The sequence below is a fragment of the Aptenodytes patagonicus genome, chromosome 19 (genome assembly GCF_965638725.1).
Source record: "Aptenodytes patagonicus chromosome 19, bAptPat1.pri.cur, whole genome shotgun sequence".
NCBI classification, from domain to species: Eukaryota; Metazoa; Chordata; class Aves; order Sphenisciformes; family Spheniscidae; genus Aptenodytes; species Aptenodytes patagonicus.
In genome coordinates, this window is record NC_134967.1 from 1,223,887 (window position 1) to 1,242,623 (window position 18,737).

The following is an 18,737-nucleotide window of genomic DNA, read 5'->3' on the forward strand; positions in this document are numbered from 1 at the left end:
CCGTCTCCCTCTCTCCACAGGGAGACCCAAAGAGTCGCGGACAACTACCGTTGAACCTCACCTGAGCAGACACAAACACGGTGCCTTGCTTGCCAGAGAAACAAGATTAGGAGACTTGCAGGGTGAAAAAAAATAAAGTTGAAAATAAAAAAACCCGCACAGTTTCAGGAGTCCTTGCCCCCAAGTAGCCCAAGCAGAGAAGGCCTAGGTGCAGAGGACCACATGCTTTGGGAAAAGATTGCTCAAAATTGTTTTGAGATGGGTATGAAAAGTAGCCTGTGTGGAGAGCAAGAAGACAAATTCCAAGCCGATAGTTTTAACGCTGGATTTCAGCACGGATACAAAAGAGCATGGCAGACCGGGAAAAAAAAAAATACGGTTTTTTGGAATTGTGGTTGGAGCCAAGTAGGCTTTTGAATAAACTTCAACTGATGCGTGCTCAGATCCTCTTCATTTTCCTCAGAGATCCTCTGTTCCCTCCCTTGGGAGAAGAGAACTGCTCTCTTCCCACTGGGGACCGCTCTTATCCCCACCGTGGCCCTAGGTGCCAGTTCAGATCCCCTCCGTCCTCCTCCAGACACGCTCCGATGCTCTCCAGGCTGATTCCTTATTTTTTAGGACCTCTCCCCTTCCTCCTCCAAGCGCTCAGGTTTCCTTGGTTCCCCCTCACGCAAACTGTGACTCCTATTCATCCCATGTCCTCCTGAGTATGCACAGATCCCTTCTATTCCCACTCACTTGTGTTCAGATCCCTTCTCTTCCCCACAGCTCACACTCCGATCCTTTCTGCTTCCCTCTTTGCATACACAGATCCCCTCTACACCCCTCTTCAGCATGGTCCGATTCCTTCTACTCCCACCCAAGCATCCTCATAGACCCTCCATCACTGTTAGAAAGCATTCAAGATCTACCCTCTTTCCTTCTCTGGATGTTCAGATCCCCTCCTTCCTTCTCCACGCACACTCCTAATTCCATTTCCCTCGTCCCCTCCATCTCCTTTCACGTGCACAGACCGAGGGGAACGGAGGAAAGTGGGCACATGGCAGGGAGCGGTCGAGATCAGAGTGCAGAAAAGAACTTTTCTGAGTTTTATTTACAAAGCTTGTAGTTTTTGACTGGACAAGGAATTAGGGTTCAGGGGAAGATACGCTTCACCCCACCCCTCTTCCACTTTACTGAGTTTGTCTACAAATTCCAGCCTCCGGGTGGATCTGGGATGACACACACACATTTACAGTTGGGTAAGTTGAAAAAAAAGCTGTTGAATAATTTAGTTGAAATATATCACAGAAATCACCAGGTCAGTCCATTTGGCAATTCTCCCCCTGCAGTCCCTGTCATCCCACAGCAACAGGGGCCCAAAACCTTGCAGTCCAGCTCGTATTTTACAAACATCTTTCCCCGTTTAGAAGTTCTCAGAGCTGATGCTCTGACTCTCCTCCTGCAGCTGGGAGGCTGTGGTGTCTCCAGGCGAAGCTACATTTAAGTACCCGATCTCAGAAGGTTGAGAGGGGGATAAGCAAAAGGATGAGTCTTGGCTTTCAGCTTCTCCTTCAGGCTTCGTGTCTTGCGTGGCCTTCAGGGTGCCGAGAGAGTCTGGCGGTTCTCGTGATGGGAAGCTGAAAACAAATTTCCTCTCTCAAGTCATTCTGCAAACTCTGTCTGACCCTCTGCGCAGCCCCAACGCTCCTCCCAACATCTCTGCGAGGCAGTGCAGGGCTGCGGTCAATGCCTTTCACTTGGACTAAGGCTCCGATACTCTTCCTCCAGCCAAGGAGCTGAGAGCCCCCATCTACCCCAGAACCTGCTCTGACTTGCGACAGACTGTCTGTCACCCTTCATAGCACCTGAAGGCTGTAAGCAAGCCCGCTGTGCCGGGTCTCCAGCAAGCAGAGACCAGAGTTGCAGAGTCTCTCTGCCTCCCCCTCGCCAGTTTTGGCATGGATCGTGGTGCTCCTGGCTACACAGGTGGACAAATAGCTCAAGCTCCCTCCTGCCCCATAGCCTGGGACGTGGGTCGTGCAGCTTCGGGCAGCAGTGGTCCTCTAAGCCTCACAACATCTTGTGTAAAGACACTCCTCCAAAACCACTGGGCACCAAGCTGATTTCTAAATCCCACAGTGTTCCCCGACGTATTTTGAGAATTTTACTTCTCCATCCCATTAGTTTCATACAGTCTTTTTAATACCGTTTTCCCTATAATTTGACAAAAGAAAAAAAAAAAAAAGGACCCTTGGAGGTGAAAGCACAGGGTGGAGCAGCCAAAATGCTCAACTTCTCCCTCACCACATGCAGAGAGGCATTCCCTGCCTCCTCCTTTTACCCCACGGTACCTGGTACGGGGAGATGGCAACACCTTACTCTGTAGTTGGCGTTCGGAGAAGTTAACACTCTTCGAGTCCTGGAAGGAGGAACAGAGACTTTCAAAGGAGGAGGTGCATGTCAGACCCTGAATTTCAACATACAGTCTTGGTCTTCAAAGTGCCCCCAGCTCCACTGACAGTTCTCCGCATGCACTCCAGCCCCACAGAGGTACTAATCACAGATTTGTCCTTTGGGTCTGAATTTAAACTAAAAAAAAAAAACCAAAACTAACTAGCCCGGGTGAAACAAAGAGAAAGAAATAAAACACAGTGGAAGACACAAACAGCTCTTTCTGCCAGGCCCCAAACAGCACTTTCATCCTTAACAGCTCATTTCCAACCAAACTGGGTTCCCTCCAAATTTCAGAATGTACCAATAACCTTTCAAATCCACCTGTTTTATTCAAAGAGTTGTTGAAACACAATCTTTGACTTTCCTGGATTTTTCTCCATTTCTCCCCCCAAAGCTCTTCATTAACTTGGTCAATCCAAAACTGAGTTTTTAGCTAAGGCATATCTTCATTCTGCTCAGTGTAGTCGATATTATCGGCCAGCTTAGTCTGAGGTTTTTTGGCTTACAGGAGTAACGTTCCCAACCACGCTGCCCTGGGTTATTTCTCCTAATTTTAGAGCTACCTTTAAAGCTAAGGTCTTTTAACAACTCTAAATCTGCAAAAGAGCCAAAGTGAAATTTCTGTCCTGGTGAAAAGGATCTCATCGTGAGATGAGCCTTCAGCTCCCCACAAAGTCCCTCCTCACCAACAAAGCCATTTCCATCCCAACCGAAGGATCGATTCAGCTCTTCTCCGGCACCCTCAGCTGCAGCTACAAACACCGACCCGCACTCGCAGGAGACATCAGCTCCTGCAACCTGTCTGCTGAGGCCAAGCCCTCTCAGAGTCTCACCTCCGTGTTGGGAGCGTGGATGCTCCTCAGCGCGCGCTGCGAGGTAGGCACGTGGCCGGAGAGCTGGAGTTTGCTCTCATGCAGCCGCACGTTCTCCTCGTCCAGGATCTTCACTCTGAGCACATCACACATACAAGGCACAAGTCATTTTCCTTCCGGCCACGCTACGTTTTCAAAGGGGCATTTTCTTTTTCAACCTCAGACCCTTTGGCCTCCACAGCCTTCAGCTGTGTGCCGAGGGCTTTGATGGGGAAAGGAGCTAATTACATCCCACAGCAATTACAAGCCACAGCACTAGTGACTGGGGCACAGTTCAGGCTTTCCTCTGGATTTCTTAAGAGAAGTAGGCATAAAACCAGAACAGCGCTGGGAAGAGGCAGGCTCCCAGAGGTGTGGACATCACTAAGTGCCTACCTGCTCTGCAGGGTGGCAATCGTAGACCGGTTGCTCCAAGGAGTCTCCTCTTGGTCAGTTATCTTCTGGAGGAGCCGTCTTCTCTCCTGGAGTAATTTCTCATTCTCAGCAGTGATCTGTGCAATCAGCACCTTCCCCTGAGCAGTGTTGCAGAAAGAAATAACAACCAGTGGTTACGCTTTGCCCTTCTCTGTCCTCTGTAAACCTTAGAGCGCTTTACCAAAGGGGTCACCACCGAGCACGTTCACTCCTAGAAGTGATATGCTATTTGATGTAACACACCCCAAAAAGCAGCTTTTGAGTCACTTCCCAGCAATAATATTCCTGAGGCAAAAGAAGATGGAGCTTAGGTAGTTTCTGAATGGGATTTGAGGACATGGGTTCCCCCCGACGGCAAACTTGAGCCAGGAATTTCCTTTTGGCTTTTTGTTCCTCCAAGGACGGCTGGTGCCCCTTGGCACTGCCAGCTGTTTCCCAGAGCAGCGTCAGTCCTGCACACAGAGCAGGAGCAGCACATCAGGCAGAGCTCCCCATGCTCCAACTGTCTGGTCATTTAACAGTGCAATCCCGTTGCCTGCAAACCAGCTGTTCATAAACCCCATTTCCTTTTTTCCTAAACTGCGTTTCTTTTTGGAAGAAGGGATGCTCCTGCAGACACGCCTGCTCCCCTGCCTTCCCTCGCGGGAGAAGCCCTTGATGTGTTCTCTCACCTTTTCCACTTGGAGCTTTGACTCGCTGAGCTCATTTTCAAGCTGCTTAATTCTGCTGTCCCTTTGCTTCACCTCGTGGATAAAGGTCTCTTTGGCTCTGCGGATCTTGTCTTTGTGGCGGAGCTGCGTTTCGTTGTATTTCCTGAAGAGGCAGAGAGACAAACATCAGGCTGTGAAATGCTTTTGTGTTCTGGGTCAAGAGCAAGGCAGGAGATGTCCTGTATTTATTGAGGCTCTTCAAAGCCTGAACTGGGAGCCTCAGCCATCTACCCAGCTCCTTTTGGCTGCGCAGCTAAAGGCAGGATGAGCGCACTGACTTTCTGGACTATATCTTTTCACTGAGCAGTTTGGGGTTTCTTTTTGTTGCAAAGGTTATGCTGTTAAGCGTCAACCAAGTGGAAATTGATTGAGGGAAAGGGACCCAAAGCACTCCCAAAATTGATTCCCAGCTTTACAAATCCTTGTGCTCGCCCATCTCAGCTCTTCATACCAAACAGGGTTATACAGTCACAAAAACTGGAAGTAACGGGGAAAGGGTAAATGGGAGCAAGCCGTTTATTTGCGTGGGGATGTGGGTGGTTAAGGGAAAGTACTTGTGTATGGGGGGGGAAAAAGGCAGACAAAGAAGTATCCTAAACGGCAAGGGTCAGGCAAACAGGTTGCAGAAAGAGCTACTTCAGTGGGCGCTCCTTAGAGCTGCGACACTGGGGTTAAATATTTCTGTCTACTGAGACTTGTGATAGTTATTCTTCCCCTCAAACTTGTCCCATTTAGGCAGTGCTCTTGTTTATTTTTATCCCGTTGGGACAGAAGGGAAAATAATGTAAAAAAAAAAAAAGAAAGAGAAATCTCTACCACATCTGCCCATGTTTGCTCAAAACTCGTGACAAAAAGGCTACTGTGCTTCAAATTAGATAGAAAGTACCGTGGGGAGAAACGAGCAGCTCCATGGAGCATCTCTGCCAATGCCAGACCCTAAACAGCAGCACCCACAGCCCTCCCTAGGCACCCCCTCGTTTTCTGCGCTGCCTTCAGCTGCCAAGGAGAACATGACAGCAGACATGCGATGCATAACGTAAGTGCACGCAGGGGTGTCAGGTCAAGGCAGATCTCTCTGTGCTAAATGCCTTGAACAGGAGAGACCAGAAAGGCTACAGAACAGTCAAATCCAGTGTCACTGCCAGGCACATAAATGGCAGTTCCTGGGTAGGGTTTTTTTGTGTCTACATATCCCCTGCTGCTTCAGTCATTACCTGACATACAGATCCTTCTGGTTCAGGAGACGGACTCCTTCCTCGTAAAGGGCTTTGTTTTCCTCCTTCAGCAGTGAGAGTTGCTCTGAAAGCTTCTGGTTCTCCTTCTGACACTGGAGGTGCTGGAAAACATCTATTTTTTATTTGTGTGTGTGTCCTCAGCTGTAGGGGTCCCTCTGCCTCCTTTCAGTCTGGTCTCGAAAGCTTCTCTGTCATAAATCCTAGTGGTTCCCACTACAGATAATATCCATCCATTTTGCCCCCAAGGCCACTGCCTCCTCCCCTTAAAGAAGGGGGAGTGTGGATATCTGTGCTGCTGGGGGGGCTGTAGGCTTCAACAGGGCAGAGAGAGGTAATGCATCCTCCCAGACAGCGGACTCTGCCAAAATTTTCCTGCAAAAAGCTCCATGCTCTGCAAGAAAAGGGGAAGGGAGAGGGGAAGAAGCCATCAAGTCCCCTTTTGTGCCCTCAGAGCTGCATCCCCAGGAAGCCTACACGTGATGGGATGGTGCTTTTCCTCCAGGTGCTGTTTAAATCAGTGGGATCTGCAAGGGCTCAGCACCTGGCTGGATTTGACCCAGATTTCACACCAGGATGGTCCCATTTCTCCCTAGAGCTCAAGTGGTCTGCTCTGGAGTCAGCCACCAGCACAGCATCCCCTTGGGTGATGAGGACCCATCCATGCTGCAGCTCACCTCGCTCGAGTCAGTTTTCCTCTCATCTTCTAGGACGTGCAGAGTCTTGGCCTGCAGCTCCACGTGCATCTTGGCCAGCGACGCCTCCGTCTCCCGTGAATGCCGGAGCTGCTGCCGCAGCTCCTCCACCTGCTGCTCCAGGAGCTTCCTAAAAGCATGTTGGTGTGACAGTGAGACACTGACATGGAGGCCAGCCCGTGACGTGCCACCGTGAATTCAAGGCTGGCCGTGATCTAAAAACAACATCACACTGCTCTGCACCTGCCCTGGGCAACACTGGGGGTAGAAAGAAATCAGTACATCCTGGTTGTCCCCATGTCCCAAGGGCACGTGAAAGGGTGCATGACGTATCCGGGATCATCAATCCCAGCCTCACAGGAAAGGGGACTGCTGGCATCTAAAGGGTAAACCAAATCACTGGGCTGGCAGGAGGAGCCATGCACCTTCTGAGGCAGCTGAAGTCTCCAAAAATCTTTTAAATCTCATAAAGAGGAGGTCCTGTGGAGCTCTGCCAGGGACACTGGCAGGTCAAAAGGGGAGACAGGAGGCAAAGCCAGTGGTGCAGTGACTGTGAGCCCACCTAGGACCAGGCAGGGAGCTGCAGGAGGCAGCTGGCAGGCTGGCACAGCAGCATTTGCTGGCACACACCTGCCCTCCGCACGCAGAACAGGTCTTACCCAGCTCTGGGTACCTTTTCAGCTGCTCCTCGTGAAGTTCTTGCTGCACACGAGCTTCATTTTCTCGGGCCTCCTTCAATTCCTCCTCCAGGAGTTTCTTGTCTGACACACGGGCCTCTGCCAGCAGGAGTTGGTGTTGGGAATCTTTTAGCTTTTGCTGGAGTTTTGAAATCTCGGATTAAAATTGAACACAGATTAAACTTTCTGAATTTATGGGCCAGTATCTGAATCCAAGGGATTCAGATCCCTTTGTTCCCTCAGTACCTGAGTCATGGGAATGAGAGATTTGCTTGCTTCTACTCAAGTGCTTCTGCATGTCTTTGTGTCGAAGTCCATTAAAAGTAAAACCTTTCCAACGGCTACCAGATTTTGGATCGGATACTACGTCATGAATTAGCAACAATCCTTTTTGCACCTAATTTGATCCTGCACACCTCAAAACCAAGTCCAACTATTAGTGCAGGAACATGGCAGAATTGATGCCATGGAAAACACAAGCTTTTGCAATTTACCAGATAGCAAACAGCAGCAAATCTCCTCGGCAAGAACGTGATCTGGGCTCCCTGCGTCTGCCAGCCCTACTACCGGTATTCTCGGAGATACTGAGCTTTAGAGACAGGAGTTGAGCCATCAGATTTGGCTTCTATTGTCTTGATTATGCTCCCGCTAACAACAGACATTTTTCCTAAAATATTTAGCCAAGTGATCTCAAAATGGACTAGCAAAATGGACTTCAGGGAACCGATTCATGAGCTGCTAGTGCTTCTTTTTTCTGAACTACAGCTGCACGAAACTGCTAAAAACATACCTCCTGTTAACTTAGTTCCCACTGACAAGTTACCTTTTTTTGTGCTTCGCATACTTTGGATTTCTCCTGTGCAAGTTTCTCTTGCAGACTGCTCTGCAGTTTATCAGCCTGGAAGCGCTTCAAGAGCTCTTGTTCGAGTTCTTTGACCTTCTGCTGGCTTTTTTCCCATTGTGCTGAGAGAGAGGAGCATGTTTCAGTTGTGTCCGAGAGTTTTGCCCGGGCTTGCTTCAGCTCAGCTTTGACCTGAGTTTCAAAAGAAGAAGAAATCAAGTTTGCGCTTCAACATATGTCATCTGAAATGTCTTGATTAGGAAAGGGACAACAGGATTACCAGAGCGTGAACAAGAATAAAAGAGAAATACAGGGAGCAAGTACAGCACACGCGAAGTTTTATTTGGAGGCAGTGCAATTTCCATGAAGCTGAGACAGAGCACGCTTGAGACTCCCAGGTACTGTACAGTCAAATGTAAATGAGGTCCAGTCTGTTGAAATCAGCACCTCAGACCTCCCACAGCTTGTAAAATGATGTGATGCTGTCTTCAAACAGTTCTCCCTGCTCTGTTCCTACCTTGGTGCATTCCTGTTGGAGCAAGAGGTTTTGCTTTTGTAAGTCGATGTTCTTCTCCCTTTCGTATCTCAGCTCCCTCTCGGCTGAGCTGCACAAGTTCTGAACGCGACGCAAGTCCTGCCGCAATTGCTGCATTTTTTCCTCCTGCTGCTGGAATCTCTCGTCAGACAGACTCTGCAGGAACAGTAAAACAACAAAGGTTACATGGAAATTAACTTCAAGGAAGATGAAGACTGGTAATTAAGAAAGGTAGAGGTATGCCAGTAGGATTTAAGGGCATTTAAGTAGGAAGATGGGTAAAGCCAGGCAAGCATTTCTTCTGCCCCCACGCTATGTCCTGCTCCCTACCCTGTCCATCCCCTCAGAGAAGCCGATACAACTCCTGAGGTCGAGGGAGAAGATGCAATAACCTGGATGAGGGAACAAAACCCTGTTAAAGCTAACCTGTCAAACAAAAGCAAAACCACCCAGGTTACTCTTAACTCTTGTGCCAGAGTCTCACTAAGGCAACTAAGCAGGAGTGGCACATCCAGCTGCAACTCCCAGAGGCAGCAGGAACAAAGCGAGTCCTGGCAGCGGCACAGGAACAGACACGCTGGCTCAACACGACAGCAGCCTGGACACCACGAGGTGGTCACCGACGGTCTATGATGGCTTTCAGAAGATAATTGAGCTCTTTGGTTCACCCATCTTCTTGCAAGTGCCTTGTACACAGACTAAAAGTTCTTCCCCTGTTTGGTGTACCAAAACCCTTCTTCCCAGCATCACTTTCAGCCATCTGCATTCCCGCTTTGCGTCTTCGCCCTCTGTTCTTGGGACCAGATGAAATCCACTGAAGATCAAGCTTCCCTTCTCAGATAAATCCCCAGATAAATTCCCAAGCTGGGAAGTCTTGATCCAGCACTGTGGGATCTGGCAATGTCATTTGTCCTCGAGATCAGGTAGGTTTTGTGGGTTTTTTTCCCCACCTGCTTCTACCTGGATCCTTTTCAGCATCCCCTCTACACTTTATCTCTTGCTTCGGTCTGCTCTAACTGTACAGATTTACTGCTTCTTGGTATCAGCACGACTCTAATCCTCTCCTTTCCACTGCCACTCCTGCCTGCAGGCCACCCTGTCCTCTCTTCTCTTCCAAACTCTTGCATAGGGACTGCAGAGGGACCTGCACAGGCCGGATCGATGGGCCGAGGCCAATTGTATGAGGTTCAACAAGGACAAGTGCCGGGTCCTGCACTTTGGCCACAACAACCCCATGCAGCGCTACAGGCTTGGGGAAGAGTGGCTGGAAAGCTGCCTGTCGGAAAAGGACCTGGGGGTGCTGGTCGACAGCCGGCTGAACATGAGCCGGCAGTGTGCCCAGGCGGCCAAGAAGGCCAATGGCATCCTGGCCTGTATCAGAAATAGTGTGGCCAGCAGGAGCAGGGAAGGGATCGTGCCCCTGTACTCGGCCCTGGTGAGGCCGCACCTCGAATACTGTGTTCAGTTTTGGGCCCCTCACTACAAGAAGGACGTCGAGGTGCTGGAGCGTGTCCAGAGAAGGGCAACGAGGCTGGTGAGGGGTCTGGAGAACAAGTCTGATGAGGAGCGGCTGAGGGAACTGGGGTTGTTTAGTCTGGAGAAGAGGAGGCTGAGGGGAGACCTCATCGCTCTCTACAACTACCTGAAAGGAGGTTGGGTGGGTGTCAAGCAACTAGCGATAGGACGAGAGGAAATGGCCTCAAGTTGCACCAGGGGAGGTTTAGATGGGATATTAGGAAAAATTTCTTCACTGAAAGAGTGGTTAAACATTGAAACAGGCTGCCCAGGAAAGTGGTGGGGTCACCATCCCTGGAGGTATTTAAAAGATGTGTAGATGTGGCACTTAGGGACATGGTTTAGTGGGCATGGTGGTGTTGGGTCGATGGTTGGACTCGATTTTAGAGGTCTTTTCCAACCTTCATGATTCTATGATTCTATGATATAATCCTTGCTCCTCCTCAGGCTCCCCATCCTGGGTACCTTCATCATTTCCTCCCCTTTTGGCAGGGCTAGCTGCTCTTCCCCTTCTTTTTTATATCACACAATAAGAAAGGTGAACAAATTGCATTTAAAACACAGCTAAACCTAGTGACAAATAGGGGTCTTGCCTGCCAGCTGGCAGAGCAACTGGAGAGCAGTAACTGAAACACAGGCACGGGCCACAGCAAAACCCAGCTGCTTGTGAGCTGCCACTGCAGACAGCAGTTGTGGGATGAGTTCAAGCACTGGAGTGCAAGAGCAGAGAATCCCAAGGAGGAGCAGGGACGGTGAACAACTTCTGCCTACAGCAAGAGCAAGACTGTTGCAGTAATAGCAAGCCAGCTCTATTGCACACACTCCAAAAAGGAGCTGAGAAAGAGCCCCAAAAGGTTTAAAACATCATTTAAGGACTGTATAACCTATTTCTTTCATGTGTACTATGGGGGCCATTCAGTTTATCCAAGTTCCCACTGTGTCCAAAAACATGACGGAAGGAAATGATGACATTCCTAATTTCCAAACACCTTCCCCAAGCACATCAGTCAGCCTCTCATCTCCCCCAGCATGCTAACACTACAACACTGCAAGGACTGGCTTCCAGTACACTATAATTAGGTTTTTCCACTAAATTAGTGAAAAAAAAGTACGGTGCAGATGGCAAAGCTGCCCATACCTGTTTAACGCTCCCATCTAAACTGCCTGCAGAGCTCTGCAACACGAGAAACCTGTTCTCTCTATGCACCATGCCTTGATTCATCCTCAAAGTCTCTTCAAGCGTGCTGTCGCCCTGCTCCCGGGTAGTCAGGATATCTTGTTTTAGCTGGGCAATCTCTTCCAGCAACAACCGTTTTTCTTCATTGCTCTCTTTTAGCTGCTTTTCTAGCTCCTCCTTCTTCTTGTTGCTTTCTAGTAATTCAGAACTTGAAGGAGAAATAGTAAAGGAGAGAGATAACTATACACATCCAAGGGAAACCACCCTCTGAAGCGGAAAAACTTGGAATGCAAGAGTCCAGTGAAACGCTCAAGGCAACACTCAAGTGTCTCGGGAGGCTCCAAAGGGGATTTAATCCTGGGTCTAGCAGTTCTGGGCAAGGGTCAGTCTCCCCTGGACAAAAAAATGCGTGTCCAAAGGGTCAGCTCTCAGTCATTCACGAGTAGGTTAACTGCTGGCTAAGGAAACACTCGCATGGGGCCACGTGAGCTGGTCTGCGCTCACAAGCAGCACAGAAGCACTCGCACAACGCCTCGCTGTATGGAAGTACGGGCTCAGGTCTCCCGACCAAGCCGTCTCACTTATCTCGATCCAAACGGTATGTCCCTATAAGCTAACCTACCTGTCTTATCCTGGTTTTACTTTATCTCAGTACCTAGTTATCCAGGTAACTGAGCTGACTGTAACTATACTGGATTTAACCCAAGCTCTTACTTACTAACGAGAGCCTGAGCATGGATGCTCCAACTCCAAATTTGTATTGCTCTACCGAAACAGAGGAGTCAGGGGACTTGTAAGAGTTTTATTTACAACCCCAACACCTGCTGACACCTGCCCTCCAAGGACAACCAAAATCCACAGCAGGATGTATATCATCAGCTGCTGGCAGCAGTTAGCCCCAAGGAGCCCCAGCCCACGATGGGAGCTTTTTGGGACCGTGTTAGTCCAAATACTACCTCAGTCCAAGAGAAGAAGCCTCCTCCCTAAGGACAGCTCATTTATGCTGTTCAGAATCTGGAATAGCTGCAGAAAAAAAGGTTTACTCCTGACTGATCATGATGTCACTAAGGGAAATGCTTACTCACCAAAATCTCTCCAGAGAGACGATTACCCAATAAGGAAGACACAAAGCTGCCGTGCCCATTTTTGCCAGAAGCAGCACTATGGGGATTTTTAAAAGACTAAAAAATTAGTCAGCAAAGATAAGGAGCAGAAAGTACCACAGGCCTTGTTAAGATTTACCAGAGCAGTTCTTGTTCATCCCTCAAGTTTTTGATCTGTTCTTCCAAAAATACTACTTTAGCCATCTCTTCTTCATACATCCTTTCATCTGTACATAGATCTTCATGTTTCTGCTCAAGTTTGTTAATCTGTTCTCTTTCTTGTAGGAGTTCAGAGACCTGTAAGGTCAGAAAACACCACGACTTTGATTTTCTTTGGTCTCATGGAAACCTTTTGAGCAGTATAAGGCAATCTGGGGGCTTCATCAAGACATGGCTTGTGATTCTGTAGCTAAATTATTGTAGTTCTTCACCCTTGAAGATACACACGCAAGTCCTTTTTTCTGCATGGGAAGTAGCCGCGTGTAAAAAAAAAAAATCACATTTTCATCATCAAATCACATTTCTTTATTTGATTTCATCCTTCTGTTGCCCATCTGTAGTTCTCAGGGCTTTATATCATGTGCCGTATTTCTTTACAAAACTAGCAATTCTTGGAAGAACGGGAAGAGTACAAGGTATGCATTCAGCTATCTCACACAGAGAGCATCCTCCGTCCAAGTCAACCCAAAACAACTTTCTACGGATGGCTGCTTTCCACTTTCAGCATCACCTAATGCCTTAACACCAGGCAATGGCAGACCCAAAACCTGAGACATGAAGAGAAGATGCCAAGAAAATAAAAGGGGCAAGAAGGGAAGGCACGAGAACACAGGAACTCCCAGACTGGATCAGAACCAGAATCTGCCTAGTCTAATATTGCCTGCTAAGCAGTGGTGAAACCAAATCCTTCAAAGAAAAATGCTATTAAGTCCACTAAATGCTAGCAATGACTTTGATTCCTAAAGCTTTTTAATCAATAGCTCTTCCTGAGTGTATGCTAGCAGTAATATTTCAACTCCAGGTCTTCTTATCTACACCAAGATGAATTTATTTATATTTGAGCAATATACACTAGCAGTTTCTGTCTGCATCAGACACCAGAACAACAGGGATGTCTTTACATTTCTCACCTCTGTATCTAACAAAGCATTATCTTTTTGTAGCTTCCATGGGATACGTTAATGAGACCCCTGCTTGCTGATGTTCTTTGGAGACTCGGGAAGTTATTACAATGGTTCGTAAACTCTGATTTTGAGTCAGGCAACCTCTGGTGAGGAAACAACAGGAGTTAGCGGATGTAATACACCCCTAGCTACAAGCTCAGAAAAAGCTATCTCTTCTCAAATGTCCAAAAACCTCTTAAAAACAAGAAGAGAGTTTCAAACAAAGAGCTCTTTGCATAGCATCAGTTCATAGTACATCATTAAAATTTACAAGAACAAAAATACCCTCCAGTTTACTCTCCCATTCTACGTGTTGGACATCCTGACAAACACAACGTTGAACAACCTCAGATCTTGACCTCCAGGTGCATATCGCCCACGAGAACCCGATGATTTCATGCCAAGCTAACTTCCAGCACTCGGTTGGTAAATGATTCGTCCCAATACAGGTACTCTAGCAAAAGGGAATGAACCCATTTGTGAAGTCAGGAATCCCGCCAAACACATGCAAAGTTCTCTATTTTGAAGACCGTTACAGCTGTCCAGTCCAAAACAGGTAATTAGATTTCATCTCATGATCCCTTTGATGGAAAAACAGTCCTCTCCTAAGGCAAAACCACCGGCCAACTGGTGGCTGAATTACAACCAAACTTACAGGGATGTTTGATTTTGATTAAAAGGTCCCTGGACCATGAGTAGATTGAACTATTGGGAGGCAAAGGTTGAAGAGTGACTCTTCCCATTTTCCCCATCATCCTCTAAATCAGACAATTCCCTTTCATATGCATATTCATAGACTGACCTAGCCCCTTCCTAAACCGCTCTTCGGCAAGGCTTGGTCTGCACCCCAAGCCTTTACAGTGTGAATGCGTTGCCTAACAGCACTACAAAATTCCCGTCCTCTAGATGCCACTGTTCCTCCAGTAAGACTCTTGTGCATGTGCAGTTGCGCCAACAGTTCAGGACTTTTATTGTTTTTTACTTACGTTCAAGGAAGTAATATGGTTTAAGGCCTCTCAGAGTGCTAAAAAATGGGGTTTGCAATAGATGTAAACCCCCCCTTTGCCCGTCTCCCTCTGGTCCCCCTTGTCTGCCTGATCCAGGCCACAGATCTGCAGCTCTCCTAAATTTTTAGCCTAATTTTCAGCCCCTATCCTGTCTATTTCTGTGCCAGCCCTTGTGCAATTTTGCTGGCATCACACGCTCTCTCTCCTCTATGACCCAACCAGAAGACAAGAGCACCAGCAACCCTCCCAGCATAGATAAACCCACCAGAGGTCTATCTAGCAGTTAAGTCACTTCAAGCAAAGTGCACTGAGGTCCTCAGGGCACGTAACAAAAAGCAGTGCCAGGATCCCAGCAAGCTGCTCATGTAGACTTCTCTGACTCTTACGTGTTCTGGCTTCGTATCATGCCATATTCTGGTTAAGAAAGATACTATTAACGTTAAAGGGGACCCATGTTAAACAGATTCAGAATTAGCCAGTTGATCGACCTCAGAAAAGCAATCGCTGCTAACTGGTAACCGTGGTGTTGCTCTGCAGGGAGGTCTTGGCTCAAATCTACAAGTACCCAGCCATGTTGTGACACAGAGAGATGAAGGCTCAAGATCATGAGCCTTATGGTCACAAATAACTCTGCGATAAATACCTAAGTCTGAAAACTTCCACTCTGCCCTCTAGAGAAAGGGGCTTTGGCTACAAACTTTGAACTACTGTTTTGTTATTAGATTCACTGAAAGGAAAAATAATTACGGAGTTAGAGACAGTTCCATTGAAGCAGATGGATTTAAAACCATCTACCAAAGAAGCTTTGAAACAGGCTGGACCAGAGAAATGCATCAAGAGAAGTCACGCAGCCCACTTGGGAGGCAACTGGGGATGTTTCATGGAGTCACAAAAGGCAACTGCCTCCTGCAGGCAGTCCCACCATAGGAGCTATACATACCTGGCTGCCCAATACCTTCTTCTCAGCCTTCAGATCTTCTCGTAACAGTTCAAGCTCAGAAGCAAGTTGCTTTCTCCGTTCTCTCCGCTCTCCCAGCTGACTTCCCAACTTTTCTATTGTTTCCTGACAGCTTTCCAGCATCTGGAACAAGCAAGATTAAGAGTCACTTCCACGACATCATTTATTCTAGCAAAAAAGAAACGAATTGCAGAAAATGTGTCTTCTAGAAAAACAAGGCTGGGAAAAATGGTTCTCAAAAGTTGCCAGGAGGATTCCCGCACCTTATACCCAGGGCTGGCTGGACATCTCTGAAGGCCTGGAGCCTCCACCTGACCCAAGATACCTTGGGAAGGTCATCTCCCACATGTAATAAGCTCTGTCTGGCTTAGACACCTGGCAGATCCAATTGTCTGGCTGGCAACTAACAAATCGATGGCAAAGTCATCCCAAACCCAGCTGAGAAACAGCCTTGTAAACATACCTATGCACTACCTAGGTTTCACTAAACCCTAAAGGAGAGTCAAGCACCTTTACACGTGTAAACCCTTCACCCTCACCGGGGAGTCAACAAGCTCCGCAGTGCTGAAGGCAAGACAATCTTGTAAGAGAGATGAGTTATCAGAGAGATAACATTGGCACATTAGCTGCTTTCCTCCAAAGACATCCATCTGTCTGGCATGAGCTGATGGGCTACAAATACTCAGAAGATAGTGACAAAGCGCATTCACAGGAGATGCTCATTTAATGTGTTTCTAAACAAAACAATTTCTTTCCCAAGGAAAGCCTCTTACCTCTTGCATCTCTTGTGCTCCAGACGATGCCTGCTCTTCCCCACTCCTCTCAGCTTTGTTCTTCTGCACTTCAAGTAACTCTGTTTCTAAACTTGTGATCTTAATATAGACAAACCACAAGTTAAAACCAAACCAGTACTCACAACTACTACTAAATGCACTACTACTAAATTGCTCCTTGTGCTGCTATTACAGAATAAGCCCCATGTTTGGAAGCAAGGAGTAGGAGGGGACGTGGACAGCCGCCAGCGTGGGCTAGCTCCAGCTCACAGCTTTCATCCTGCTGCTTCAAAGGGTGAAGGAGCCATCCAAGGCCAAGTCAGAAAATGAAAGAACCCTGCTCCACGAAAGGAGAGAAATGACCCAGACATATGGTGAAAATTCAAGGCCTCCACAGCTTGCGGGCCTTCTACATGCTGCTCTCCCGACACGGAGGACCCTCACAAGACCCTGATTTATATCGTGGGCCATCCTCCTTTCCCATGCCGTTGCAGCACCCACTCCCCTGCAGCTGATCTCATCCAAGCAGATGTTGGACCCAGTCCACCAGGACTTGTCCTGGTCCCTCCATTGCCCAAAGGATATTGTAACTCCCTCCTGCAAGGCTCCGAGGACTCTGGACTCGAACCAGCAAAACACTGACCTCTGTACTTCTCCTGGCAGAAAAGAGTTTGTCTGGACAAGTGTTCATTCCACATTTGCACCACCCCCCACAAGGCATCTACCCTTGCGGGGGATCTCGTGGGAACTGCAGTTTTAAAGGGCTTAAAGGAGCTAGGAGCAGTCCAGCTTCTCCTTCCGATTACAGTTCCTGCAGACCTTTTTGCAAAATCCGAGTCTTGGCACTTGCAGCCCAGCTCTGCTCCACTGCCAGCCAGCACGGCATTCAGCAGCCTTTCCTTTCAGCCCCTTACGCTCAGAAGAAAGTTTGTGCTGGTTTTCTTATTTCTAAACCACCGAGCTGGCCTCCCCAGCTGCCCGAGCTGGGCTTTCACGGAACGAGGCTGCAGAGTGAGTGGGGACACTGGAAGGAGATGAAGACCAGCTGCAGATGAAATCCAGCTTCACCTGCACACAGCATACACCGTACCCATACAAGCAACATCCATCGCTCCACTCATACAGATGAGTGTATGGTGAAGCATATAAGATGCCTTATGCCTTTCTCACCCTCCTTTCTTTGCACTTATTCAGAGATCGTTTTTCATTCCATTCCAATGGGAAGCCAAAGCTGAAGAATTGCCAAGTCTCTGCCAATCCCAGTCCATTTAAAGTGATTACAAAGCAGCACGTCAAAGCCCAGGAGCTTTGCTTTCACTGACAGGCTTCAGGCACAAGGTGGTTCTCTTGAAGCTCCCAGCAGGGAACGATCTCTAATATAGAGGAAAGCTGCTGTGATACTGTTTTTTAAGACAGATGATGTTACCCAGCCTAGGTGTCAAAAGCAAACTGGTGGGGTGAAACACCCAGGCCTCTTACAGAAGAGCTAGAGGGCAATAAAACCCCTTCTTCTTGCATGACTAGATGATAGTTTGGGGTTCAACAAGGCTTTGGAGTTCTGGAAGGGATCTCAAAGGCAAAATACACCTCCCCTCCCCACCCCCCAGCCAACCTTTGGTCATGAAGTTGATACCCAGCTACATCATTTTGCTTATTTTTCCTCCAAGCTGCTAACTTTTAAGCATTTAAGTTGCGCACATAAATCCCGTGCCAACGGCAGAACAATACTCACATTGTATCCTGGTGTCCTCGTTCTGAGTCAGTGGCCTAATCAGCCAAGATTTTTGTAGGCATGCCAAAACAGAAAAGACTTCCAAGTCCTTCTCACATGGGGCAGCCTGGCAAACACCCAGCAGCGCTGCTTTCTCCAGGCTCCAGTGCACCTGCCTTCGTGCAGTCCTTCCCTCATTACCTCCAAGGCACCCAAAAGCCCCCTGGAGATGAAGGGTGCAGCTCTGCAGCCCTCCATCTGAGCAGATGCTGGATTTAGCTGGGGTTTAACCCACCTCCTCTTCCATCCCGCAATCTGCCTGTCTCTCCCCTCCGCTGCCCTGCATGCCTCTTTTCTGTCTCTTTTTCAGCTACAGTGACTGCCAAGCTCATGCCAGCCAAAATGCCTTGCATCTCCTTGGCTACTCGGTGCTCCCCGCTGCGTTCACCCTGCGTCCCCCAAAGCGGCGTTCCAGGGATCTGTTTAACAACGCACTGAGCAAAGAAGGGATTTCTCCAAACTGGAAACACATCTTGTTTGACTTGTGGAGGTCTGTGTTTATTCTACTTCAGTGAGAAAGTGGGAAACGTTTTAGCGTGTGCTGAACAAACCCTGATTTAAAGAAAAGCGCAGTCATGGTGGACAGACCTTTTCCCATTCCCATCAGAGAGCCTGCCCTTGGCTCCTCAGCTACACACTTAGAAACATGATGTCTGCTGGCATCCTTCATTAAGATATTTGAACATGCCTTCAGTCTGTTTCACTGTATTTAGAGACTTTTCTCCTCACAGCCAGAGGCTACTGACAAGTAATTAATCTTTTCTTCCTTTGAACAATTCATCTTGGAGATGTGTGGCTACTTCAGCATTCACATGGGATATGCCTTCACACTTGTGCTATCTCCTACATCATGTTTTA

General features: G+C 48.0%; 1 protein-coding gene across 3 annotated transcripts in view; it reads right to left on the reverse strand.

Moving 5' to 3' along the window:
• Positions 1–1,074: 1,074 nt before the first annotated feature.
• Positions 1,075–18,737, reverse strand: part of CCDC30 (coiled-coil domain containing 30) — a 37,893-nt gene continuing 20,230 nt past the window's right edge. For 2 of the 3 annotated variants that reach the window (XM_076356200.1, XM_076356201.1), the window contains 14 exons: positions 16,109–16,207; positions 15,318–15,458; positions 12,347–12,504; positions 11,066–11,312; positions 8,395–8,568; positions 7,860–8,069; positions 7,033–7,190; positions 6,342–6,489; positions 5,647–5,768; positions 4,394–4,535; positions 3,684–3,820; positions 3,270–3,384; positions 2,334–2,401; positions 1,075–1,619 (listed from right to left, as the gene is read on the reverse strand). In XM_076356200.1, the coding sequence (XP_076212315.1) occupies positions 1,406–1,619; positions 2,334–2,401; positions 3,270–3,384; positions 3,684–3,820; positions 4,394–4,535; positions 5,647–5,768; positions 6,342–6,489; positions 7,033–7,190; positions 7,860–8,069; positions 8,395–8,568; positions 11,066–11,312; positions 12,347–12,504; positions 15,318–15,458; positions 16,109–16,207 (2,133 nt within the window). In that variant the 3' untranslated portion in view covers positions 1,075–1,405. The remainder of the gene's footprint in view (positions 1,620–2,333; positions 2,402–3,269; positions 3,385–3,683; positions 3,821–4,393; positions 4,536–5,646; positions 5,769–6,341; positions 6,490–7,032; positions 7,191–7,859; positions 8,070–8,394; positions 8,569–11,065; positions 11,313–12,346; positions 12,505–15,317; positions 15,459–16,108; positions 16,208–18,737) is intronic. The other variant, XM_076356202.1, reaches the window with a different exon arrangement.